Source organism: Jaminaea rosea (assembly GCF_003144245.1).
Source record: "Jaminaea rosea strain MCA 5214 unplaced genomic scaffold BDZ90scaffold_18, whole genome shotgun sequence".
NCBI classification, from domain to species: Eukaryota; Fungi; Basidiomycota; class Exobasidiomycetes; order Microstromatales; genus Jaminaea; species Jaminaea rosea.
In genome coordinates, this window is record NW_020289992.1 from 110897 (window position 1) to 135175 (window position 24279).

The 24279-nt window shown below is 60.5% G+C and overlaps 9 protein-coding genes across 9 annotated transcripts; 4 read left to right on the forward strand and 5 right to left on the reverse strand.

The window, feature by feature from the left end:
- Nucleotides 1-147: 147 nt before the first annotated feature.
- On the forward strand, nt 148-3318 carry BDZ90DRAFT_282052 (Metallo-dependent phosphatase). The gene is made up of 4 exons (XM_025509421.1): nt 148-902; nt 984-1220; nt 1301-1467; nt 1545-3318. The coding sequence occupies exons 1-4, from the start codon at nt 429-431 to the stop codon at nt 2860-2862; spliced, it is 2196 nt and encodes a 731-aa protein (XP_025359330.1). The 5' UTR covers nt 148-428; the 3' UTR covers nt 2863-3318.
- A 1935-nt stretch (nt 3319-5253) lies between these two features.
- Nucleotides 5254-7254, reverse strand: BDZ90DRAFT_276179 (hypothetical protein; the record flags this gene model as incomplete). The annotated part of the gene is made up of 3 exons (XM_025508918.1): nt 6969-7254; nt 5303-6902; nt 5254-5279 (listed from the first exon to the last, which is right to left on the reverse strand). Exons 1-3 carry the CDS (start codon nt 7161-7163, stop codon nt 5254-5256), a joined length of 1821 nt encoding a protein of 606 aa, XP_025359331.1. The 5' UTR covers nt 7164-7254.
- A 158-nt stretch (nt 7255-7412) lies between these two features.
- BDZ90DRAFT_234676 (translation protein) lies at nt 7413-8672 on the forward strand. Its single transcript, XM_025507104.1, has one exon. It carries the CDS (start codon nt 7430-7432, stop codon nt 8570-8572), a length of 1143 nt encoding a protein of 380 aa, XP_025359332.1. The 5' UTR covers nt 7413-7429; the 3' UTR covers nt 8573-8672.
- Nucleotides 8673-8994: 322 nt separating this feature from the next.
- On the reverse strand, nt 8995-10049 carry BDZ90DRAFT_94521 (hypothetical protein). The gene has a single exon (XM_025509968.1). The coding sequence runs from the start codon at nt 9734-9736 to the stop codon at nt 9086-9088; it is 651 nt and encodes a 216-aa protein (XP_025359333.1). The 5' UTR covers nt 9737-10049; the 3' UTR covers nt 8995-9085.
- An 81-nt stretch (nt 10050-10130) lies between these two features.
- Nucleotides 10131-11701, reverse strand: BDZ90DRAFT_94498 (hypothetical protein). Its single transcript, XM_025509967.1, has 2 exons — nt 11365-11701; nt 10131-11291 (listed from the first exon to the last, which is right to left on the reverse strand). Exons 1-2 carry the CDS (start codon nt 11423-11425, stop codon nt 10363-10365), a joined length of 990 nt encoding a protein of 329 aa, XP_025359334.1. The 5' UTR covers nt 11426-11701; the 3' UTR covers nt 10131-10362.
- Nucleotides 11702-12786: 1085 nt separating this feature from the next.
- On the forward strand, nt 12787-15021 carry BDZ90DRAFT_234678 (alcohol oxidase). Its single transcript, XM_025507105.1, has one exon. The coding sequence runs from the start codon at nt 13192-13194 to the stop codon at nt 14926-14928; it is 1737 nt and encodes a 578-aa protein (XP_025359335.1). The 5' UTR covers nt 12787-13191; the 3' UTR covers nt 14929-15021.
- A 162-nt stretch (nt 15022-15183) lies between these two features.
- Nucleotides 15184-16838, forward strand: BDZ90DRAFT_224282 (Mmp37-domain-containing protein; the record flags this gene model as incomplete). Its single annotated transcript, XM_025504606.1, has 3 exons — nt 15184-15825; nt 15893-16218; nt 16292-16838. The coding sequence occupies 3 exons, from the start codon at nt 15184-15186 to the stop codon at nt 16836-16838; spliced, it is 1515 nt and encodes a 504-aa protein (XP_025359336.1).
- Nucleotides 16839-16874: 36 nt separating this feature from the next.
- On the reverse strand, nt 16875-19569 carry BDZ90DRAFT_234680 (PIN domain-like protein). Its single transcript, XM_025507106.1, has 2 exons — nt 19439-19569; nt 16875-19353 (listed from the first exon to the last, which is right to left on the reverse strand). The coding sequence occupies exons 1-2, from the start codon at nt 19498-19500 to the stop codon at nt 16944-16946; spliced, it is 2472 nt and encodes an 823-aa protein (XP_025359337.1). The 5' UTR covers nt 19501-19569; the 3' UTR covers nt 16875-16943.
- A 110-nt stretch (nt 19570-19679) lies between these two features.
- Nucleotides 19680-24094, reverse strand: BDZ90DRAFT_234681 (hypothetical protein). The gene has a single exon (XM_025507107.1). It carries the CDS (start codon nt 24057-24059, stop codon nt 19746-19748), a length of 4314 nt encoding a protein of 1437 aa, XP_025359338.1. The 5' UTR covers nt 24060-24094; the 3' UTR covers nt 19680-19745.
- Between the last annotated feature and the right edge of the window lie 185 nt (nt 24095-24279).

Genomic DNA, 24279 nt, shown 5'->3' on the forward strand with positions numbered 1-24279 from the left:
CGGCGCGGGCGTAGCAGCGCTGGGCGGGCTTCATCTGGTTGTGCTGCAAGGGAGAGGCAAGCAGCGGCGGCGGCGCGAGCGACTCGAGGCAAGCAAGGCAGGCGTCGGTGGTCACTCGAGTGAGTGGAAATGCAGAGGTGTCGTCGTCATCGATGGCTGCTTCCTTCTGCCACCCAACACATCACTATCACCTCGCGATTTGATCAAGAAGAGGCGGGTAGCAGTACAGTAGTCATCGCTTTCTAGACTGGACCTCTTTAGCTTTACGACTCGACACACCTCTGCCTCTTAACCACCTGGACTCGACTGGACCTCTTTCGCGCGTGCGCCACTGGATCACGACCTCATCTCGACAATTACGACGGCTACCGCGGCAATCGGTTTAGCATTACCTCCCCTGCTTCTTCTTCTTCTCCACTCACGTCGCCATGACACAGAAGTCAGAGATCTACCAGAAGGCCTTTGGCCAGATTGCCAACCGCCACACGGCGCCAGCACCGGAGATCGACTTCACCATCCACACGCAAGATGACGGCACCACAGTCTCGACGCAGGAGCGAGTCATCAAGGACGTGCAAGCACCTGCTTTTCGAAAGCCTACAGACGAGGAGTTCTTTTCCCAGCAAGACCCCACAAAGCCGGACATTGCCTTTTTGAAGAACCACTTCTATCGCGAGGGGAGGCTCACAGATGAGCAGGCGACGTTCATTCTGCGTAGGGCGACGGAGATCCTCAAGCAGGAGCCCAATGTCCTCGAGGTCGATGCTCCCATCACGGTTTGCGGTGATATCCATGGACAGTATTTTGACTTAATGAAGCTCTTCGAGGTCGGTGGTAACCCGGCGGACACACGATACCTCTTTCTCGGCGATTACGTTGATCGTGGATACTTTTCGATTGAGGTGAGCGTGTGGAGGAGCAGCTTTCATCCTCGAGATAGATGGCCTACTGACTTAGTCTCTTGATGCTCTTCGTGCTCGCAGTGCGTCCTGTACCTCTGGGCGCTCAAGATCTGGTACCCAGACACCCTCTTCCTCCTCCGCGGCAACCACGAGTGCCGCCACTTGACCGACTACTTTACCTTCAAGCTCGAGTGCAAGCACAAGTACTCGGAGCAGATCTATGACGAGTGTATGGAGTCCTTCTGCACGCTGCCCCTCGCTGCCGTCATGAACAAGCAGTTCCTCTGCATTCATGGCGGCCTGAGCCCGGAGCTTCAGGTGAGCGAGGGCGAGGGGTGCACGATGTGGAACGCCGCACTGACTGATGGACATCCATTCTCCTCACCTCCCTCCCGCAGACACTTGACGACCTTCGTGCAGTCAATCGATTCCGCGAACCTCCAACACACGGCCTCATGTGCGACGTCCTCTGGGCAGACCCACTCGAGGACTTTGGCACAGAGAAGACCAACGAGAGTTTCGTCCACAATCACGTCCGCGGCTGCTCCTACTTCTTCACATACCAGTGCGTAGCGGGCGTGAGAACTGCCATTGAGCTTCCCCACTCCTGACCACCTGCTCTCCCCTCCGCCACACGCGCAGAGCCGCATGCCAATTCCTCGAGCGCAACAACCTCCTCTCCATCATTCGAGCCCACGAAGCCCAAGACGCCGGCTACAGGATGTATCGCAAGACAAAGACTACGGGCTTCCCTTCGGTCATGACCATCTTCTCAGCTCCCAACTACCTCGATGTCTACAACAACAAGGCCGCAGTCCTCAAGTACGAGAACAACGTCATGAATATTCGCCAGTTCAACTGTACGCCTCACCCGTATTACCTGCCCAACTTCATGGACGTCTTCACCTGGAGTCTGCCCTTTGTCGGTGAGAAGATCACGGACATGCTCATCTCGATTCTCAACGTCTGCAGCAAGGAGGAGCTCGACGAGGAAGAGGCCGAGGAGGAGGCAGAAGAGCAAGCAGCGCTCGCCGCCGAGCAAGAAGCAGCAGCAGCAGCAGCCGCAGCAGCAGCAGCATCTCAAGCTCAGGCCTCATCCTCAGCAGCAAACGCAGGCGACGACTCTATGATGGAAGACGTGGACGGCGTCATCCCCAGCGGCGAGGCAGAGGACGGCTCGGAGGAGCGTCGCGCCGTCGTCAAGCAGAAGATCCTCGCCGTCGGCCGCATGTCCCGCGTCTTTGCTCTTCTCCGTGAAGAGGCCGAGCGAGTGTCCGAGCTCAAGAGCGTTGCCCCCTCCGGCAAGCTCCCCTATGGCAGCCTGGCATCGGGAGCAGAGGGCATCAAGGAGGCCATCACGAACTTTGACGATGCGCGCAAGGTGGACATCGAGAACGAGCGCCTGCCCCCTGATCTCATCGATGCGGACGAGGCGAGCTTGGCGTCGATCGAGGGACGAGGCAGCAGCAGCTTCGATGAGTCGCGTTCTGGTGGTGGAATGACCGAGGCTAGCGCTCCTACGACTCCTGGCTCGCCGGGAGGCCCTTCCCCATCATCGCCTGGCGCTCCAGCCGTCTCCGCCGGAGGAGGCTACGTCCCCACCAACCGCCCAGGTCATCGTCGCGGACACTCGCGCACCTCTTCGCTCGGTACGACGAACACCTCTTCGCCCTCGAATCGCCGTCGCTCGTTGGAGTCTACGGTTAACATGATCCGTGAAGCTCTTGCAGGAGAGGAGGGAATCGATGAGAGTTCATTTGAGAAGTTGGCAGACTCTGTGGCTAGCCCAGCGAGTCCCAAGGTTGGCGGAGGGGAGGGCTCGAGGAGGAGCGGGAGCATCAAGAGGGCACAGCAGGCTGGGGCTGGCGTTGGGGGAGGAGGGATGTATCAGCAGCAGAATAGCGGATTGCCGAGGGGTGGAGGAGCGCCAACTTCAGGTGGCGGTGGTGGTGGGGCGTGAGGGCAGTAGCCAGCCCACGTCTCAGAACCACGACTCTTCCTCATTACCAACTCTGCTCCGCTCAAACCAACACTTTCTCTTTTTGTACCATTCCTTTGCTTCTCATGTTTCTCTCTCTTGCGCCCACTCTCTACGCTCCTTACAAAGCCATTCTATGGTCTTTTCGACTCATTGCAAGTGGTCGCTACTCCGGGGACGAGGTGCAGACTGGAGAGGAGCAGAGGATGATGGGTGCATGTTATTGAGTAGACTAGCGAGAGCGAGCGACAAGCTAAGGAGCGCGCCAAGGGTTGTGTGTCAAGAGCGGGAAGACAAGAGCAGGTCCGCCGTCGAGACGGGAATGGGGATGTGGTGTGCGTAGAAAAACATTGAGCGGATCGACGAGGGCGGCCGAGGTAAGGAGATGGCCCGGTCGGGCGTCCAGATTGCGGAGACAAGGGGCTTGCAAAAGATCAGGGCTGCTGCTGCTAATGCTTTCTGTCGTCAGCTGCAGCGGGGACATTGACATTGACCTGGCTGGCGTGCGCAGGTGCTGATCCTGATTGTGGCGCTCCGTTTGCCATAGTCGTGGCCTGAGCCGGGGCCGCCGAGGGCGTCGAGCCAGGAGCAGGAGATGCGCTCAGCTTGCCACCTTCTTGAGCAGCCTGAGGAGCTGGAGGAGCCTGGGCAGGAGCAGCCGGCGTAGACGTGTCAGGTCCCACAACCAGCCCGAGCCCCGCATTGCTTGGTCCCTCAGCCCCAGTCAGGACTGCCTTCCCCTCTTCCAGCCCATCACCACTTCCCTTCTCTTTCTCAACCGCACCTTTCCCATTCTCCACCTCCTCGCTCCCACTCCTGCTAGCCCCGCCAGAGCCAGGCGAAGCAGGTAGTACGACGCTTGACCCACTGAGCGGGGAGCGAGCATTCCCCAAGCTGGTCGTGGCGGCAGGAGTGCTTGGGTGCTCGGCACTTAGTCCGCCTCCAGCTGCTGACAGTGAGGCTGCCCCGCCGGTTGTGCCACCTTCGACGCTCGTTGCCGAATTTCCACTGATCGACCCTGCGTGCCTCCTGATAGGGAACGAGCCCATCGGCGTGCTCCCCTTGCCCAGGAGCATGGCGGGCGGAGGAGATCCGTTCGAGGCTGACGATCCAGAGGAAGAGCCGGAGGAGTTGCGTTGGTGCTGGCCAGGTGGCAGAGCAATGGAAGGTGGAGGCGTGGAGCGGGACAGCATCGTGCGGGCACCTCCTTCGTTGCTTGCGGTGGTGGAGTCCAGGGTAAGGGAAGGGTCGGGACGACGCTCGGTCTGGCCGCGAGGAAAGGGAAGGGCTACAGGTGCCGAGCTGTTTGTGTTGCCAGAGGGCGACATGCTAGGTAGACCCTGTCCTCGTCCTTGCGCTTGAGCTTGAGCCTTTGCGGTCCCCGCGGCGATATGATCACGGGAGAAGGGCGAATTGACGTGCCTGTCCGGAGACGAGGGTACGGGTGGGCGTGTGGCCGACGACGATGAGGAAGAAGCGGCAGCGATGCTGGGTCCACGAGGCTGGGCAACAGGTACGAGGCCGGCCGTATTGTCGGGTGCGGGGCCCGGAGCTGGCTGAGGAGCACGCCCACTGTTGCCTTCGCTCATGTTGGTGGAAGGCTGTGGGAATGAGGGACGAGGTGATGCCCCTGCGAGTGCTGGTTGTGATCTTGCTTGATATGCCGTGCTAGTTGATGGATAATGGAACGGGGCAGGGTAAGCCTGATATTGAGGTTGAGGATAGCGATGTTGTTGTTGTTGCTGCTGCTGCTGGTGTTGATGAGGATAGTGCTGCTGATAGGATTGTTGATAAACACCTGCAGGATAGCCTGGCGGCTGCGGATGGCCGGCGGCGATCGATGAAGGCGAGGAGTGGTGGTGGTAAGGAAATGAAGAGGGATGGGCGGGTGGAGCGGCAAAAGGCCTGTGATCAATGTTGTGACCGGGTTGCCCTGGCACTTGGCCATGCGCTTGCCCTGGCGGGAAGCCGCTTTGCTGCTGCTGGGCTTGCTGACTCCAAGTGTGAGGCGGATGTGCGGGCGGGAAAGCGAGTTGAGGCGCGGATCCAGGAGCGGGTGCAGGCAATGACGCCCCCGGTGCAGCAAAAGGACGGGGCGCGCCTGTGTGAGGCTGAGGCGCCTGTTGAGCTTGAGGCGATGACGCCGCCACCTTCGTCCTCGCCGCCGTCGCCGCTGCCGCCGCAGTTGCTGCCTCTGCCTTGAATCGTCGATACGCCTCTTGCTGAGCAGCGACCACCTTTCTCACTTGTTCCGCCTCACCAGCATCGCCCTTTGCCAGGCCCAGCTGGCAGTCAGAGCAAAAGAAGTCCTCCGACTCCCAATCCCTCTGCGGCGGTACCGTAGACGTCGCTTTGCTGCCTTTGCGCCATGCATCAAACGAGTCCCAACACTTGGTGTGCTGCCAAACCAAACAAGACTCACAGCAGACGATCTGCTCGTCCTGGTCCAGCTCAGGATTGCGCGCTTGCTTCAAGCAGACCTCGCAGGCCAGATCCCAATCCTCATCCTCGTTATTCTCAGTTCCACCACTCTGAGCTCCCTTTGCAGCCGTAGGGTCCAGCTCGCCCGCTGCGATCATCTCGCGCTTCTTGGCTCGCATCTCGCGCATCTTCTCGCGACGCTCTCGCTCTTCCATTTCCATGATCGCTTTGCGCTCTGCCTCCATCTCGCGTGCCTTGATACGGTCCTCGCGTTCGCGAAGGCGATCCTCCCTGCGCTTCTCTTCTTGCCGCGCCTCCTCCTCTCTTCTGGCTGCTGCCTCTTCCTCATTGCGAATGCGCTTCATCCTCTCTTCCATCGCGGCACGAGCCTCCAATTGCTTCTGCTCCGCCTCTCGCTCTGCCTCCTTGGTGGCGATGCGAGACGAGCGCTTGCGAGAGGCAAGAGCGGCTTCCATTGCTGCTTGCTTTTCAGCTTCGGCAATATCGGCCAGGATGCGTGGACAGAGGTCCGTGGTCAGGAGTTTGTGAAAAGCCTTTTCGTCTGGGTGCTTGGACTTGGCGAAGCGGGTTTGCATGGCTTCCCATTCGGAGCGTGTGACGGCGATGGCTTCGAATTCGATCCAGGAGGGCTCGGCGTCGTTGGGTTCGGCTTTGCTGTTGCCGCTGCTGCCGCCTGCCGCTGCGTCATCCTGCTCCACGAGCGTCGAGTCGTCCAAGTCCATTGTGTCGCCCTCTACTGTCTCGTCGGCGGCATCGTCCTGCTTTGTCACCTCCTCCAGCTCTTCATCCTGAGACGGCGGCTCTGACAGCTCCGAGTCGTCATCGTCGTCCTCGTGCTTGCCCACCCCATTGCTGCCCAATCCAGAGTCTAGCAGCTCAGGCGGAATTTGCTCCCATCCATCATCATCGGCGTTGCCACGTAATCTGCGCGAGGATCGAGAGCCGCGTGGCGACGAGGCAGCCGGGGCAGGGGCGGCATTTGATCTCGAGGTTCTTGGCCTTTTGGCTGGCGGAGGCTGCGGCTGCGGCTGCGTCCGACGGGAAGTCCTGTTGCCGTTCGCCGCCGGCTTTGCTACTGCTTTGGCTTTGTCTGCTGCCCTCTTCGCTGCCGCAGCCTCGGCACGAGCCCTCTTCGACCCCTTCTTTGGGGGCGGCCTGGCCTTGGGCGGGGGTGGGGGAGGTGGATGCTGCACCCAGAGTCGATTGTCGTCGAAGAGCCAATAGGTGTTGTCTTGTCCATCGTAGCCAACCGGGTAGATGCGCCAATTTTCTGCGTCCTCATCTGATCGAAGCAGCTTGCGAAAGCGTTCTGCGTCGACCCACTGCCATTCGCATAGGTCATGGATGCTGCGAACCTTTGTGGCGAGGGGGAGCGTTTCCCAATTGGTGGGCTCCTCTTCGCTACCCAGAGGGTTGGGACCGTCTTCTTCTGGCGATGTCCGGCGCGCGTATTGGATTCGCAAACGGTCCTGCCAGTTGTCTATCGAGACGCTCTTGTCGAGGGTAAGGGTGTAGAGGAGGCGACGCATGAGGTTAGGGACCGTTTCGTACGTGGATGCTGCGAGGTCGTGTTCGAGGGACTGCCGGGCGAGGAGCGTGATGTGTCAATCAAAGGTCACCGCGTCCGTTCGTCCTCACCCACTCACATCAGTCTTGAATCCGCTCATCCCGAAAGCCTCCTCGAATGTGACGAGGAATTGACAGACTGCAGCAAACCTCCAATCTCTGCGCAGCTGACCGATAGCGCTGAGGAAGGGGTCATTCGACGACGACGCATGTGAAGTCGAGGGTTGTGCCATCGTCGCCGTTGCCGCTGGTTGCGGGAGCGATCTACGCGGCATCGTCAGCGTCGTCGTCGTCGTCGTCGAGGAGGAAGTGATGGGATGTCACACGCGCACGGGGTCGATGATGAGAACGCAACGCGGGTCGAAGCTGCGAAGTCAGGTCGGAAGGAGCGTCGCGAGGGGCGGCAGCCACAGGCCCAAAGTCGAAGGCGATGCGGGCGAGCGGGCGAGAGGGCAGTCGGGCCGCGCGCAGTGAGAAAGGTCGAGGCGGACAGAGGCGAAGGCGTGGCTGCTTCTCACCATTCACTCGCATACAATCAGCTATGACGCCTGCTAGAAGAAGCACAGCAGAGCTGCTTGCCAATATGGCAAGGCTCACACTTGCACAGTCACCTGCTACGAGATCAGCCGCTGTCACGGCAGCAGCTTGTCTCACTGCACCTTCCTGCTCGACTTCCTCCTCCTTTGCTTCCTCTTCTCGCCGCTTCACCACCTCAGCTCCCGCCACGCTCGCAGCTCCTGTCACAGAGCCGACCGCATCATCATCATCATCATCACCCGCTACCAGCCCCGCGCAATGGACGCCAACCTCACGACGAGTCGGTCTGCTCGCCAGAAAACGCGGCATGCTCACCTACTTCCTCGCAACGGGCCAAGCCATCCCCTGTACGGTCCTGCAAGTCGATGCCAACCAGATTTCGGCTCAGATCGGCTTCGAGCCTGCCACCCCGCACCCCACACATGACCCTGCCACGGGAGCACCAATCCGCGTACCGCAAGTGGCTCCCTACCTCGCCTTGCAGGTAGCAGCGACCGATACCCATAGTAGAAACCACGGCAGCAACCGCTCACGCAAGGGGCATTTGGCCAAAGCCGGTATCAAGGCAGGGAAGAAGGTGCTCAAGGAATTCAAGATCAGTGCAGACGCCGTCCTGCCGCTCGGCACGCACCTCTCGGCCTCGCACTTCGTTCCTGGACAGCACGTAGACGTCTCTGCCACTTCGCGCGGCCGCGGCTTCGCAGGCGCAATGAAGAGGCACGGCTTCCACGGTCTACGAGCGAGTCATGGTGTCTCCATCTCACATCGCTCGCATGGCTCTACTGGACAGCACCAGGATCCTGGTAGGGTGTTTCCGGGCAAGCGAATGGCGGGAAGGATGGGGGGAAAGAGAGCTACGGTTCACAGTTTGCGGGTGCTGCGGGTGGATCTGGACCGTCAGCTCGTACTGGTGCAGGGAAACGTACCGGGCGCAGACGGCGGGTTGGTAGAGGTGACGGACGCGCGAAGGGAACTCATCTGGAAGGCCGAGACGAAGCAGCGCAAGGCGGGAATTCAGGGCAAGGAGGCGTTGCCCGTAGGTATCGAGGCCTTGCCATTCCCAGCAGGTACGAGGGAGATGGAAGGCGGAATGCCGAGGATAATCGAGTGGAACGGTGGCGTCGAAGAGGAGGCAGCAGCAGCCTAGGGTGCAGCGAATGACCGTGGGGGTGTGTGCTTCGGTAGCGAAGCTCACTCTCTTGTCCCGTCTCAAAGGCAATTCATTCTTTTTCTGACTTCCATCCGATTACCTGCTTTCGCCTTTTCACACTTCTCACCTTGCTCCTGACCGTGGCGCAATGGCACGCATCAGCGCGTCAGGCAAGGTCCGGTCGCATCACTCGATCGTCGCCGCCGCTGCGGCTGCTTCAAAGAGGCGACTCGAGCGCCGAGAGGAGCGCGACTAATGGCGCGATTCGATTGCATGAGGTAGCACTGTGTGGCTGCGTTGGCTACAGATGGTATGAATGGAGGTGACATGCCTACTTCCGCGTCGGCTTCTCCGCGTTGACGGCAGAGGGAAGAGGCCACTGGATGTAGCTGCGAGGGGCAGCTACATCGCGAGGCGGCGTGGTCGCGTGGGTGGTGGCGAGGCGAGGTTGGCTGTCGCTCCGAGGAATAGCTGCATCGTGAGCTTTGAGGTGGTCGAGGATTGAGCCATTTACATCTTTGTAGCCGCGTGTGGGGAGTTCGTATCCCAGGCTGTACAGACTCTCGAGCACGATCCAGACGGGAATGACGCTGCTGCAGCACGGGCAGCGCACCAGCTCATCCCCGGCAGCCAGCTCCTCCGAGGCCTTATCGACCAGGTGGCCAAGGATGATGTGCCTGCACGCGCTGGCGTGGTCCGGAAATCGATGGCAGCGGTCGGCGGGGGCCTCCGTCTCATCCACGAGGCAGAATGGGCACTGTTCCGTCGGCAATTCCACCTCTCCCTCCGCCAACGACGTCCCCACCGATTGCCATGCTGCTGGCTCTCACGAAGCGTCGAGTTGACTCCCTCGTCCCTCCCTACAGGCGCCGGCGACCAGTCACAGCCGAATACCGGGCAGCCGAATTTCTCCATCAGCGCTGCGAAGCCCTCCTGCAAGCCATGCTCGATCGCCTTGCTGCTGCAGGCGATATGATGGGACTTGCGCTGGCGCTTGCCCTGGCCACCGAAGTCTTCCCTGCAGAAAGAGCATTCTGCGGCGGTGACAACAGCCTCCAAAGCGGACTCGGACGTGAAGACGTCGTAAGCCTCCGAGAAGGGCAGCTTTTCTTGGCCACTCTTCAGCAGAGTCTCGCGGTCTTGCTGAGCTTCGAGGCACATCGCGCGCGCCTCCTCCTTCAAAGCGATGAGGGCTCGAGCTCGAGCGTCATCCTCGTCCGCAGTGATGGCCAATAGGCGCTCCAGTGGGGTCTGGCGATGAGGATGCGTGGCACCGACGCTGCATTCCTGCCGAGCCGATGAAGTCGACGAGGAAGAGGAGGGCTGGTGCGCGTCAAGGCTGCGAAGGTGAGCCTGGAGTCGCGGTACGAGGCTCTCGTCTCGAGCATCGGAAGTATCATCTTCTCGAGCATCATGAGGCTCTCGACGCCGTGGGTCTCGTCGTGACAGTGCCGAGAGAGCGCTGCCGAGCGGTGCCCGGCTTCGCCTTCGTCGGCCTCTTTCCTCTTCACGTTGATGACGTTCGTTCGCGAGGAGAGAGACGAAGCGATTTCGGATGTGACGCAGCTCGACGGCCTCCGGCGACTTTGAGTCCTCACCAATTGCCTTCAGTGTGGCAAAACTTGTATCCTGTCGGCGGCGGGCTTGAGCATCGCCGGTTGGGGACGCAGCTCGAGCTCCTCGGCCGGCGTTAGCGTGTCGATGGGTGGCTGCGAGTTGTCAGGCCATGCGGAGAATCGTCGCCCTTTTCTGCCGTGGCGAGAGAGGCACATGAGGTCGGGATGTTCTTAAAAAGGTAGAGCTTTTCCCATTGCTTGGTTGGTCGCAGTATGACGGAAGCCGCTCCTCGAATCCTCTGACGTGATGTCGGGCCGGTTGAGGAGCAGCACTGCGCGTCTACGGAAGTCATACGCGACTAGTGTAGGTGAGGCGAGGCAGCGCGACTTGTTGAACTGGTAACGCATGCCGTCAGCCGTGAGGGGCTCGCCTGAGGCCTGCCTGCCCTTTATTTTGGAGAAGACCCGCACCTCTAGCATGCTTGTCTTGACGGGTCCGAGCTGAAGGCGGTGAGAGATTTCGGTGAAATTCAACGCTACCAGGCCGTCGCCGTCGAGGTGCTGAGTCGAGATGCCCTCCAGCGCGCCGTCCTCCATTGCCATCGAAAAGAGAAGGATGGCCGGATCCAAAGCAGGAAAGAAGTCATCACGAGACACGGAGCTGACCTTTCGCCACTCGCTCTGCTTCTCTTTGTGACACTTGAGGTTGCGGATTGTGACCTCGACGGCGAGGCGGGCGACGCCGTCCTCGCACAACAGGAAGAAGAATTGAAGATCCTTGTACTGCAGTGCGTAATTTGCGTCCTTGTAGTCCTCGGCGATGAGGAAGTCTCCGGGACGCGCAGCGGAGAAGAAGCTGAATGAGCAGAATGCGAGGAGCTGGTTGCGCTCTCTTGCGCGTCTCATGAGCGTAGTAGCCTTCACGAGCACTGCTTCGGCCATTTGGTAGAGGTTGTCATAGGATGCAAAATGCTTGCGGGCGTCCTTCGATGGCTGGAGCTCGTACTTGGTCACGTTCTCTCTGCTGGTGATGAGGCTGCGGTGGCTGAAGAGACGAACTCGCGCGCGACCTTGGCATCGACCAGGCGCATGCGATTGTGCGCGCCCACACAGTGTGCAAAGCGATTCAGTGCAGTTTGCTGGGCAATAGGGCAATAAGTCTGGAACGAGGCGCAGCAGCCGCGTCAGCATGAGCAACTGCTGACGTGTCTGCCTACATTGTTGTACGCTCACCTTTGTCCTTGGTGTGAGCTACGCCGGCCACTCCCCACCTCTCAATTGGGCGGCTGACCATCCGCGCCAGGCAATGCCAGAGAGCAAGAGGGAAGACGAAGTCGGTGTCCGGTGCGTTTCAAGAGTTTTGGAGACTCCTCTGCCGTCGTGGGCTGGGCGTGTGAGCCATTTGTCGGCGACACCAGAGAATCACGATTCCCAAGAGCTATGTGTCGTGACCGTGGAAGGGGCCAGTGTGCGTGAGAAGTCCTCAGAGGCGGGTGTGCATTCATCGTGAAGCGTAGCGTTGCCGATATGAGCTCGCGCTCGCTCGACGGCGTGTCGCTCGCTGCTTGTCGACGAGAGATGGCGAAGCCATGGCGGTGGTGTTGCGGCGGACCTTGTTGAAGGGTGAGGTAAGCGATGGCGACAGCTTCTGCTGTCACAGGGCGTGGAGGGCGAGACGATGGTGGCAGAGGCAGGCATGGATCCACGTGGCTAAGGCGCACCTGCCCCACATGTCATCGAATGGATCCTCAGTGTGGTTGGGCAAGGTAACACGCTTCGCGCACTGCTGGGGGTGCAGAGGGGACGATGCCCCCCTGCGCTGCTCGGCGGCAGGGCAGGAGGGCGAATGGGCGAATCAAGGTGGGGACTGCTGGTAGTGATGGGGAGGGGGTGGGCGGGGGAGGAACGGGGATCGTTAGTGTGTGGTGTCAAGGCAAGCAGTGACGGCGATAGGGTCAGCTCTCGACGAGGCGGCGTGCGCTGGCAGCTCGCTCTCGCTCAGGGCGAGATGAGCCACTCGATCTGCCCGCCGCTGCCGCCGCCGCCGCTCACGGAGCTGAATGGTTGCTACCTAATCTTTGCACCTCGCTCGTCGGCTCCTCCTTTGCGTGCTAAGGCCGATGGGCTGCCTAGGATTGTCGTTCTGTGTTGCGATCATCGGACTGCTTGCTACCAATGATTCCGTGCTTGAGGCAGGGTCGACCTCAGGGCTTCCTCATCCTCGCCTGCCCATCGACCTCCGTATGGTACACCGTCCACCTAGGTCGCGCATGACGCCGCTGGGCGGCCGATGCCTCGCCCTCGCCTCGCGAGAGCCTGGAGCGGGGCGGCTCTGCCTGCTGCCTGCTCCAAATTTGGGCTGAACATCCGTGAGCGAGCTCACTCGAGCGAACTCAGTACCGAACAGCCAAGACTTCAATGCTGTACGACTTGAGGGTTGTCAGGTAACGAGCGATTCTAATGCCCACGAGCGAGTCGGCTTGCCAGGCCGACGCCCAGCATCAACTTCGGACCGTGCAATGGACCCTCGTAGCTCATCACTCGCTTCAGCCGAGCGTGGCACAGGTCTGCCATCTCTCTCAGTGACACAAAGTCCTCGTAGTGGTCAAAAGCACGACTTGCCCGCCCTCTTGTTTCTTCCCATCTCACATGACAAGCGCTTCTCGACGCCAGCCCAAGCCCTCCTGGCCACCAACGTGATGATCACGGACCACCGTTTCCTTTGCTTGGCCGTGGCCCATCTCGCCCTCCGTGCCTCGGCCCATCCTCGCGCTTGTCTCGGCCGCGGGTCCTGTCCGTCGAAATCTGGCTTGAGTCGCCTTCTGGCCTTTGAGGCATATCAGCCGAGCCCACTTGTTGCCTCGCCTCATATAAGTTCGAGGTCGTAGCGTAAAGCAGCATGGTACTTCTCTTCACAGCTAGCACTTGTTTGCACTTCGAGAGCGACGTCACCTTCTTCCCTTCGCTCAACGATTGACATCCCTCATCCTTCTGCTCCTCACTTGGAGTTCTCATCACTCGCACCCGCGCTCTCCCCGCACCTCACGCTCCACGCCCACCATGACCAATGACAACGCCTCTGGCTCAGGGCCCGGCGCTGCCCCGCCCAAGGATACCTTTGGTCAGGCCTCTAACTCAACCCCTGCCTCCCAACAGAAGCCCTCAGCGCGCCAGCGTCTAGCCGGCCTTGCGAGTCACCTTTTGCCGCAAGGCAATACCGAGTTCGACTACATTATCGTAGGAGGCGGTACAGCAGGCGCCGTACTCGCTGACCGTCTCACGGAGAACGCCAACGTCAGCGTAGCGGTCATCGAGGGTGGCCCAAGCGATGTAGGCCAGGACCGTGTCTTGGACCTCAAGCGCTGGCTGGAGCTCATGGGCTCTGATCTCGACTACGACTACCCGACCGTCGAGCAGCCAATGGGCAACTCGCACATCCGTCACAGCCGTGCCAAGGTGCTGGGTGGCTGCTCCTCGCACAACACTCTCATCTCCTTCCGCCCCTTCAACGAGGATCTCGACCACTGGGCAAACCACTACGGCTGCCCCGAGTGGAGCGCAGCGCGTATCCAGCCCTACGGCGACCGACTCAAGGTCAATGCAGTCCCCGTTCAGCCGCAGCACCGCAACCAGGTTGCAAAGGATTGGGTCAAAGCCTCTTCGCTCGCCACTGGCGCACCTATCATCGACGACTTCAACGCGCAGATTGCACACCGCAACGGGTTTGACAAGGCCGTGGGCTTCTTCAATATCTCCTACGACCCGCACTCCGGGTACCGCTCCAGTGCTTCTGTAGCTTACATGCACCCGATCATGCCTCACGGCCCGTACAGGCGTAACAACCTGCACCTGTTCCTCGAGACATGGGCTCGCCACTTGGTATACGACGAGCAGTCTCCTCTCACGGTCAAGGGTGTAGCCGTCCGAACCAAGGCTGGCCTCCTCAAGACTCTCACCGCTCGCAAGGAGGTGATCCTCTGTGCCGGCGCAATCGACACTCCTCGCCTTCTTCTTCACTCAGAAGTTGGTCCGCGCTCAGACCTGGAGGCATTGGGCATGCCCTGCCGCCACGACCTGCCTGGCGTAGGCTCCAACCTGCGAGACCACCCGGAATCCATCATCATGTGGGAGACGCGCGACACCCCGACCGTCGAGACGACAATGCAGTCCGACGCTGGCCTCTTCCTTCGCGTCCTGCCGCCCAACGCCGAGCCTCACCCTCATGCCGGGCCGGACCTCATGTTCCACATCTACCAGTGCGTCTTTGACACCAACCTTGAGCGCCAGGGCTTCCGCAGGCCGAACCACGCAATCTGCATGACGCCCAACATTCCTCGCTCGCAGTCGAGTGGCAAGCTCTCCCTCGCCTCGTCGAATCCGGAGGACAAGCCTCTGTTGGACTTCAAGTACTTCGAGGACCCGAATGGCTACGACGCACGTATCCTCGTCGAAGGCATGAAGTGGGCACGCAAGGTTGCGCAACAGTCCCCCTTTAAGGAGCACCTGCTCGAGGAGATCGCCCCCGGCCCGTCGGTGCAGAGTGACGAGGAGCTCTCCGCATACGCCCGCAAGGTCGCGCACACGGTGTACCACCCGATGGGCACGACGAAGATGGGTGACCCGAGTCAGGACAGGATGGCCGTCGTGGACCAGAAGGACATGAGGATCGTCGGGATGAAGGGCGTGAGGGTGTGCGATGCAGGCGTCTTCCCGTCTGTGCCTACGGTCAACCCTATGCTTACCGTGCTCATGTGCGCGGAGAGGTGTGCGGACTTGATCAAGGGCGTCAATGTCTGAGCGAGAAGAGCCATGATACTCACATCTCGAAATGCATTGTGCTCCGTCTTTGTTCATTAATACAATTTTAATCATATTCGCAGCATCACTCCGTACCACCCCTCGCTCCCTTCGTTGTCTTGTTGCGTCCAATTTTGGCCCACCCGCCCGCCTCCACCGGCGAGGCCGGCTCGGCTCGAGCGTCTGACAAGTGCTTTTTCCGACTTCGACGGCAATGCGGCTTTTGCTTTCGTCCTTCGATCCTCATTCATCCCAATGTCAATACCGTCGACGGCAGGGACGGCAGCATCGGTGGCCTGGCGAGGATGCTTGCGACGCAAAGCAATCTTGAGGCAGGCGACGGCCTCTAGGCGCAACATCTCCTCATCGCAGGCCTTGAGACACAGCAACAGCAGCAACTCAGAGAAGTCGAGCGACTATGCCGAATCATCTTCATCCTCATCGGCCTCCTCCTTTTCATCTTCATCTTCGACGCCCAGCAGCTTCTATTCACCCTCAGCCTCCAGCAGCGCATCTCTGCCCCACTCGAACAAGACTCGCTCCTTCCCTCCGCCCGCCTTTCCTCCCAACTTTGGATCCAACCAAGTTCTCCCCGTAGCTCCCGCTTCTCAGCAACGCCTCTCCCGCATCATCTCTTCCTTCCACTCTCCGATCCGTTTCGCCTTTGCGTATGGATCGGGCGTCTTCTCGCAGACGGAGGCGGGTCCCGAGCATAGTAGGAAGCCCAAGGTCAAGGATGAGCAGACGGGAGAGGAAAAGAAGATGGTGGATCTCGTCCTGGCGGTTGGGCATCCGGAGCATTGGCATGGCTTGAATCGTGGACAGTTTCCCAAGCATTACTCATGGCTGGCGAGGCTGACGGGGGCGGAGGTATTAACGGGCCGGATACAGAGAGCAGTGCGTAGGAGCGAGGCTCGCTCTCTCAGCATGTACGCTGACTGGCAATCCTGTTTCTCTACGCTAGGGCGCTGGACTCTGGTACCATCCATACGTCAACATCAACGACGAGATGGTCAAGTACGGTATCATAGACATCGACACCCTCTGCGCAGACTTACTCGACTGGGACACGTTGTACGTCTCCGGTCGTATGCACAAGCCAGTGGCCATGCTCGTTGCCGACCCGCGCGTAAGGGTAGCGCAACAGGTCAACCTCACCTCTGCTCTGAGGGTGGCACTCCTGTTGCTGCCGGAGACGTTCAGTGAGGTCGAGCTGTACACCCGCATTGCGAGCCTGTCGTACACAGGAGACTTTAGGATGAGTGTCCCGGGCGGGGAGAACGAGAACAAGTGAGGACGTACGAGCACGGGCTCCTCTTCCTACTCATTGCTGACCACTTTGTCGTCATTTCTTCTCGCCCAGAGTCCGCAATATCGTCCTCTCGCAACGCTCGCAATTTCGCCGCTTGTACGCCGGCCTTCTCCAATCCCTGGGCACAGTCTCTGTGCACGAGCATAGAGAGGATCGCTTCGCCATGAGGCAGGATGTCTCTCCCGAAACCAGGGCAGGGTACGCAGCAAGGTTGCCCCTGAGGCTGAGGGAGAGATTGATGGACCATTATGCGCGCAACCCTCAGCTGGACCCGGCATTTGCGGCAGTCTCACTTGCCAGGGGCGAGCCAGAGATCAGAAGACGGCCAACCAGCGGGGAGATGCATCCGGGCACAGGGGAGAAGGGGAAGCCCAAGTCAAAGCATGAGGGCGTCCCTGCTGAGCATCTGTCGGCCTTCTGGCTCGCAGCGGTGCAACGCGACGATTTCCGCACGATCCTCCTACAGCAGATCGCGGATACGGTCAAAGGCCCTGCGTGGGCTCAAAGTCTCAAGGGAGTGTACACGGCCGGGTTGGGTAGGACGGCCAAGTATGTTCTGGCAAAGGCGGGCAAGTGGTGGGAGGGGAGAAAGGGCTAGGTTTGCGACGTAGAGAGAGCGTAGGTGGCGGAGGAAGGTCATGATGGTCTCGTGTCATTGTGTGTGTGTGTTCTATGGTACATTGTGGGCGCGTGGACTGCCACGCTACAGATCAAAAGCAAATCGTCTAGAAGCTACTTCTCCGCCAAAGGCCCGCCCGAAGCCACTCTCCTGCCCTGCGCCCTCCGGCGTCGGCCAGAACGATGCTGCGGCCCTCGTCTCCGCTGGCTCGCCTGCCAACTCATTGGCCTCGGCGTTTCCTCCCTGACCCTCGCCCTTGCTCGCTGCTCCGAGTCCCTTCAGCCGCAGGAACTCAGCGACCGCCCTGCGATCGTACTCGGGGACGCGAAAGTGTCGCTTGCCCGCGAGCTCCTCGAAGCCTACATGCGTCTCGGCTTCCTCCGCGATCGCGTCGGACTGCTGCGCTGCTGGAGTCGAGAAAGTAGCGGTAGGGGCAGTGGAAGGAAGAGCAGGGTGCGCAGGGCGGGCAGTACTGGCCAGACGATCCATAATCGACATTTCTGCCGGTTCAGGGATGCTCAATCCCTCCTCACCCTGCTCATCCTTCTCTACATCATGCTGCTGCTGACCCGCAGCCGCAACACCGCTGGCCGTGCCTTTATCCGTCCACGCCCCGATCCCCGCTAGTCTCAACGCACGCATCGCATCGGGTGGATTGCGGAACACGGAGCGAGCGCGAGAGAGCTCGCCGCCGTATTCTTTCCACGTAAGATTGTCGGGAGGCGAGAAGGTCTTGGCGGAGGTGCTGCTGCCGCTCGACGATGAAGAAGTAGGCAACGTCGGCGGGGACGTAGAATGACTGGAACTGCTAGCCGCCTCTTCCCTCTCTGCGCTAGAGGATGTCGCGGTAAAGCCTTCAGCACCAGCAGCATTGAGCGCCCCTGTCCCCTTCAGCACGCCTCTGATTGTCCCACCATGCTCCCGCAGCAGCTTCAAAGCCCCGCGCGGACCCAGGCCAGTGATGGTGCGATTGTAGTCCGTGCCGCAGAGGAGGGCAAACTCGAGCATTGCGTATCTGGAGAGCTTGTCTGCGCGAGCGAGGGCAGCGTTGTCGGGCGAATCCGAGGATGTCGGTTGATCTTGGATTTGGTCTTGAGTAGGCGCCAGCCCATCCTGCGCAGCGCCGCCTTTTCTGGTCGCCTTCCTCGGCGCCTCGACCTTCGGCGGAAACAGCCCTCTTCTAGCTCCCCTCGAATCGACAAGCTCCATGCCGCGCTTACTTCCTGTCAAGCCCCTCAATAATGGCACTTCAGCCAGCAACACATCAGAGTCCTCGGTAGCAACCACGTCTGCCTGGCCCTGCAATACCAGACTAGCGGCCAGGGCCTCGGCCTCACCTTTGGCCCCGCCGTGTGGATTCCCCGAGCCGGTCCATAGGACTGGCACGCGGAGCAGGGTGCAGAGATGGGCGCAGTCATCGAAAATTGTAGTCGGGAGAGGGGAGGAGGAGCGGACGTAGGACTGGCGCAGCGCATGAGCGCGGGACGAGATGGCGTCGAGGTCGGTTCGTGTGAGCGGCGTTCGAGCAGCAGGGGCGGACTGCATTGCTGGAGGTATGGTCACCTCTGCGGCTGCCTCCTGCTGCTCATCCCGCGCACCTATCGCATCCTGAATCGACTCCATAGTCGCAGCTGCGGGGTCCACCAGCTCGCTGTGCGCCAGATACTCGTACAGCCTCGATTCAAAGTCGTCCATCTTGAGCTGAGCAGGTGTGGAGGCTTGTAGCGCAACCGACGACACGGATGAGCTGCTGAAGGACGAACGCCAGAAATCTTGCTGAAGCCATTCGAATTGGACGGCCAGGTCTTGAGGTGTTGGAGGGGGTGAAGCGCCAGGTGAACCGAGGCCGAGGGCAGTCGAGCGAGCTTGAGCCGTCTCTTCGGCTTCATAAAAGAAAAGAGAGGGCGTCACGGCTCCCGTGTCTTCGCCCTCCTTGCTTGCTGCTTCGAGTAGCCGGGCGTTGCGCTCAGTCAAGGTCTGGAGGGACTGGCCTGACTCCACGAGCGAAGGGGCGGCTTGCACCTCTTCAAGCAGAGCGCGATTGGCCGCCTCGTCCACGAGCTCGTCGCTCACTAGGCCTGAGCCATCACCCACATCGATCTGTCTGGCTTGCCTCAACATCCTCCTGACCTCACTGCGTCCCTCCTCGTCCAACTTGCCCAACTCCCCCACCCACCGTCTCAAGCCGTCCAATCTCTCCCTTCTCCTTTCCTCCACCCTCATTCTCCTCCTCGTCAAACGCCTCATTTCGCGCCTCTTATCTGCCTCCCTTGCCTTGGCCGCCAGTCGTGATGTCAGGTGATCGAAGACGAAGATGGGAAACACGTCATTGTTGCGGAGTGAGGTGATGAGCCGGTGGAACCCGATCAAGTGGCGGGCAGGATGCGGGTCGTGAGCCGTGAAGTGGAAGCGTTGCACGAGGAGGGTGGCATCAATCGCGAGACGGGTGCCGGAGAGAGCAAAGAGGGAGGGGAGCGGGTGAAAGACTTGAGGGCTGCGTAGCAAGAACGAGGACGAGGACGCGTACGAGGTCAGCTTGCGTGTGGCAGGTGCCAGACTGGCAAGGGGAACAAGCTCACCACTCCTTCTTCAGCAGAGGGAAGATCCCCTTGATCCCTCCACACGATAATGTGGGCCTCATGTCTGGCGGCCGATGTTGAGGGTCAGCATATGCTCATATCGTGGTGAGGAGAGGCAAGGCAAGAAGGCGAGGCGGCTCGAGCTTTGGGGACTCGCGCAAGTCAATGCAAGTGGCGCCAAAGCACAGGGCGGACTGAGCCACGCGAGCGCCAAGCGCAAGCGTGCGTGCGTTCACGATCGTCTACGAAACGGGTATTACTTGCTTCGTCTTCTCTTCTCTATATACAAGGTGCTCCCCTCTTAAGCTCAAAACAACTTCCCCAACTTATCCCTCGCCGCACTCTTGACCAGGCCCGCTTTCGTCTCCTTCAACCAATTATTCGCCGAAGTCTCCAGCGAGCTCAGTGAATTCTCCAGACCCTGCATGGCTTCGCCTCTGGCTTTGGCAAGGTCCATGTTCGCCCACATTGTAGACGCGGCCGATTGACTCTCGGCCAAAGTAGCTGCACTGGCGTGGGGTTGGCGTGGACGCGCGGATGACGAGGAGGGAGCGCCGGCGCCAGCAGGGGCAGGAGAATCGCTGTTGCGCAGGGGGACTTCCTGAAGACCAGGCGTGATGCTCGCCACGAAATCTTCCTTCGTCTTCACTGGCGGCAAAGTAATCGCAGGTCCAGCTGCCCTGCTCGGTCCCGCCAACACATCATCCAGCGCGCTTGTAGTCGCAGCCTTGGTGCTGAACCAGCTTGTAATCGACCCGACAGCTCCCGCGCTCGGATGAGCAGGCAAGGCTTTGCCTTGCACCCAAAGCAAAAGAGAGGGCTGAGCAGCGCGAGGCGCATGACCCATGAATGTCCAGAGCCGCACGTCAAGCGTGGACAAGCGCTCCAGCCATGCGCCGGCTGGTCCGGCATCAATACTCGCCGAGCTGGTAGACGTCGGCGAGGACTCCGAGTGGTCGTGATAGTGGCGCTGCACCCTAGTGATTAGCTCCAAGCGAGGGGCCGAGTAGATTCGCACGCTCGTCTTGCTGACAGCTACCACTACTCTGTCCCCGTGTCGCTCCACAATGCTCGCAGCAAGGATTGGCTCAGTAGTATCCACGTGACCGACGACCGATCCGCCCAACAGACCCGCGGTGACGAAGAGCTTCTTGCCCGTCCAGCCAAGAAGGAGGGGCAGGTCGGACTCCAGTGCTTCCTCTGTCCCAGTGGAGCGAGAGAAGTCGCGAATGGAGCGCTGCAGCTCTGCAGGGTTAGCAGGGGCAACATTGCCCGCGACGTCGAGGACAGAGAGGCTCGATGCGGCTAGACTGCCGTGGCTGTCCAGGTCGTCAATCTTTGTCGCTCCAGTACGCTCTGGAATCCACATCTCCAGCGTGTGGACGAGAGTCCAGACTGTCAGCGTGCCATTGGCCCTCGCCACGACGAGGCGCGGCGCCAGCCCGGCATGTGTAGAAGGCTGAGCTCCAGCCAGACGGCAGACTGTCCACGTCAAACCTGTTACTGGCGCGCTGCTCTCCGCCTCGAGAAGCTTGCGTTCTGCCCTTCTCGCCCTCATGCCACTCTTCCCTTGGCTTGTGGGCGGTCCGACGCTGAAATCTCCTCCCATTCCCTCGCTCATCAGTACCTCTGGGCCACGAAGATCAACAATTGCCAGCCCAGCCCCGCAGGCAAGAGCGAGGAAGCCGATGTTGCTATGCGCGAGGCAGGTAACGTCTCCACGACCGAGGTCGAGCAAGTGCGTGGCCTTGAATCCGCTGAGTGACCAGTCGTTCGTAGCGTCCAGGCTTGTAAACTCGTCGCCGAAGTGCGAAGATGAGATAGACGCGGCGTCCGAGCTGCCTGTGGGCGGGAAAAGCTGCGTTGCGTGCGATGGCGGAGGTGAAGAGACCGAGGCCCGTGGGGACCCCTCCGAACCTGCAGCACTCGATCGCTTACTGCCCCCCAGTCGACTCATGATGCTACCGCGATTAGGATCACGCTTCGGCCTTGGAGGTGGCGGGCCACCGATTGACCCCGAGGAGGTCGAGGTGGGCATCCCAGGCGGGGGCATGGGCGTAGTACTGGGAGGTCGAGATCCAAGGTCGAGATCACGCATAGCCCTCTGCATGTCATTCTCCAACATTGCCCCAACTTCTACGTCCTGCTTTTCGGCGTAGAGCTGCGCTTCTGCGTTGTTGGACTGCGGCGACGAGATCGACACTCTATGGGGAGCATCTTGCCTGACATGAGTAAACGCAGCGGCCTCTGCCCCCTCACGCTCGCGCTGCATCTCCTCGCTGATCTCGGCTTGTACCTCGCTCGACTGGCTGAATTTGGCCAGACCATACCTGTAATGCAAGACGAGCCCACCTGCAAGAATCGCGCTGACTTCGAGGACTTCGGATGCAAAGTGCACCTCACGGACGCGCAGCTGTCGCGGATCGGAGAGGAGGCGTGTTGCGCGTGGGTGGTGCGCCATTGAAGGATGGCTCAGCGTCTGCTGCGGGGAGATTGTCAGGTGCGGCAATGGCATAGGGAAAGGTCGATCCAAGAACGCAGGGGGAGGAGGACCAGTCGGTTGGCCCGCTTCGTTCGTGGGCTGCTGAGGAGGGCCAGTAGAGGGGAGAAGCACAAGGTGCTGGCTCGCATCGGCAAAGCGAATCGACCCATCCAGATGCTGCGTGATGAGGAGGCGGAATGAGCCAGGCGTGCGGGCCAAGGCCTCCGGCGTGAGGTTGCCAATAGTCGCTGCGGCTGCTGCACCGCCTTTGAGGGGAAGGGAGGGCGCACCACTGGAACCATCTGGGCTACCTTCCTGGCCATCTGCTACGCTGACGAGCTTGCGATAGCTATGCACCGGGAGGTTGACGAGCTGAGCGCTCAGAACAGCCCCCGCACCTGTGCATGCCAATGCGAAAGGCAAGGTGAGCAACTTGGGCGCCACGAGATCGGGAGCGATGGCAGGCGTAGGGCCGGCGACTGCCTGGGAAGGCGAGGTTCCGTCGGCAGGCCGCGGTATCAAGCCAGGGGAGCGTGGTCCTGAGGAGGCGCGATGAGCTCCTGGCGAGGGTAGAGGCGGGAAGGGCGTTGCGACCAAGCCACGCTGAGCAGCTGGAGGCGCAAGAGGAGGCAGGCCGTGCGGTACGTCGACGAGCATGAGGATGGCCATCGGATCGTACGCCATGCTGTAGTGCGGAGAGGAGCGGGGCAGCAGAATGAAGTCTTGTACTGTCGCATTAGAGAGGACGCGAGTTTCGCGCGTGGACGTGAGACTGGCTCGCAGCCCTGGTCGAGCCTTATGCGCCACCTCGTGTGCAGGCTGGGCTGCTGAGCCCCAGAACGACGCCGTCGTGGTCGCAGACGAGGGCGCTGTGGCTACATAGGGTGGGAAGTGCAGCGTCATGACACCAGGAGGGTCGTGATTGGGAACCGCTCCGCCCAGAACGGTGAGGATCGTTGAGCCTCCTTCAACATCGGCGGCTGACATTTGCTCGTCCGCCTTGCCGCCCGAGAGTGCATCCAGCCATCTCTTCCCAGGAAATCCAGACCATGCAAGCTTGAAGATGGGCTCGCGCGGCGGGCGGCCGGGCAGCTCATCTACCGTAGGTCTATCGAGGTCGAGCTCAGCGAGGGAACGGACAAGGAGCGGCTTGGAATCGTCGGCTGCTGACCAAAAGGAAATCAATCCATCCTCATGACCCATCGCAAAGATTTGTCCATCTGGTCTCCAAGCAACACAGGTGACTGGCGAGCCGCGCTCGGTCCAAATGGCCTCAGGCGCGATGCCACCTGCACCGGGAGCGCCGGGGAGTAGGCGTAGCTGGAAGCTTGCCAGGACCGATCGTTCTTTGATGTCGAGCAGGCATGCACCGCCCTCGTAGGCGAGGAGAAGGATGTTGAGATCTTTGGGCGAGATGGCGATGTCCACCACGAGGGGCACGTGCCGCCTACGAGGCGCATCTGGGACCCCAGAACGGCGAAGGAGCTCCTCCTCCTCGAGCCAGCAGTTGGGAATGCGATACGGCGAAGAACAGAGCCGGTCTAGATCGTATGTATCTACTGTTCCGTCTCGCAAGCCGATGAAGAGATGCGCATGAGACGGGCTGAGCGTAAGAGTGGTAATCGAGTTGCGAGCCGTAAGAGCTGCGACTCTCGTTGGGGTATCAGGATGAGGCTGTAGTAGATTGCCAGCCTGAGACAGGCTGCCCCTACGATTATTGGCGTGCGACTTGGCTTGAGCGGCGGGATCTGGGCGTGAGAGATCGTAAATGGAGACATTCTCCTTTGCATCGGCGCACACAAGTAACGGTGTTCCGGGCTTGAATAGCAGAAACTTGACTGGCTGGCAGGGCCGAAGGGTCCAGGACAAGCTGACTGCAGGAGATCCAAAGAGATGTACCGACCCGGAGAGGGTGCCCACTGCCATGTAGCCCTGGATGGGGTCGAAGGCTAGTGTCGAGACCTCGCCGGGAAGGACGATGTTATCGAGGAGAGCTTCAGAGAAGAGGGATTGAGCTGTTGGGACTGAAGCAAGGTCGCGCGACCAATCTATCCCTTCGATCTGTGACGAGGGGGATCGATGGTGCCCGCCTGCTGCATTGCGCAGAAGAGATGGCCAATGGCCGCTCCCTGATGACATTGCGGCGCAGCAGTGGTGGTAGTGGTGGTGGTGGTTGCAGGGGGAAGAAGGCACTCTTGAATGGCTGTGCGCCAGCTGCCGCCGCCGCTTCTTGCGCCCCTCGAGCGTCGTGCATCGTCGTCCAAGGCCTCGTGCAGCTCCGCTCCGTCGTCTCTCCACACTCGACGCGTCGAGACTGGGTCTCTCAGTCCGCCTTCGACGAGGGCTGAGCTGCAGGTCT

What these genes read in the sequence shown, in the direction of transcription:
- BDZ90DRAFT_282052 (XM_025509421.1), top strand. Translation starts at nt 429, where the DNA reads ATGACACAGAAGTCAGAGATCTACCAGAAGGCCTTTGGCCAGATTGCC. An exon ending in GTGGATACTTTTCGATTGAG is followed by an intron (nt 903 to 983) that starts GTGAGCGTGTGG and finishes TCGTGCTCGCAG; the next exon opens with TGCGTCCTGTACCTCTGGGC. An exon ending in GCCTGAGCCCGGAGCTTCAG is followed by an intron (nt 1,221 to 1,300) that starts GTGAGCGAGGGC and finishes TCCCTCCCGCAG; the next exon opens with ACACTTGACGACCTTCGTGC.
- BDZ90DRAFT_234680 (XM_025507106.1), bottom strand. Translation starts at nt 19,500, where the DNA reads ATGAGGCCCACATTATCGTGTGGAGGGATCAAGGGGATCTTCCCTCTG. An exon ending in CCTCTGCTGAAGAAGGAGTG is followed by an intron (nt 19,354 to 19,438) that starts GTGAGCTTGTTC and finishes CTTGCTACGCAG; the next exon opens with CCCTCAAGTCTTTCACCCGC.
- BDZ90DRAFT_234681 (XM_025507107.1), bottom strand. Translation starts at nt 24,059, where the DNA reads ATGTCATCAGGGAGCGGCCATTGGCCATCTCTTCTGCGCAATGCAGCA.
- BDZ90DRAFT_234678 (XM_025507105.1), top strand. Translation starts at nt 13,192, where the DNA reads ATGACCAATGACAACGCCTCTGGCTCAGGGCCCGGCGCTGCCCCGCCC.
- BDZ90DRAFT_94498 (XM_025509967.1), bottom strand. Translation starts at nt 11,425, where the DNA reads ATGGTCAGCCGCCCAATTGAGAGGTGGGGAGTGGCCGGCGTAGCTCAC. An exon ending in AGCTCACACCAAGGACAAAG is followed by an intron (nt 11,292 to 11,364) that starts GTGAGCGTACAA and finishes GCCTCGTTCCAG; the next exon opens with ACTTATTGCCCTATTGCCCA.
- BDZ90DRAFT_234676 (XM_025507104.1), top strand. Translation starts at nt 7,430, where the DNA reads ATGACGCCTGCTAGAAGAAGCACAGCAGAGCTGCTTGCCAATATGGCA.
- BDZ90DRAFT_94521 (XM_025509968.1), bottom strand. Translation starts at nt 9,736, where the DNA reads ATGTGCCTCGAAGCTCAGCAAGACCGCGAGACTCTGCTGAAGAGTGGC.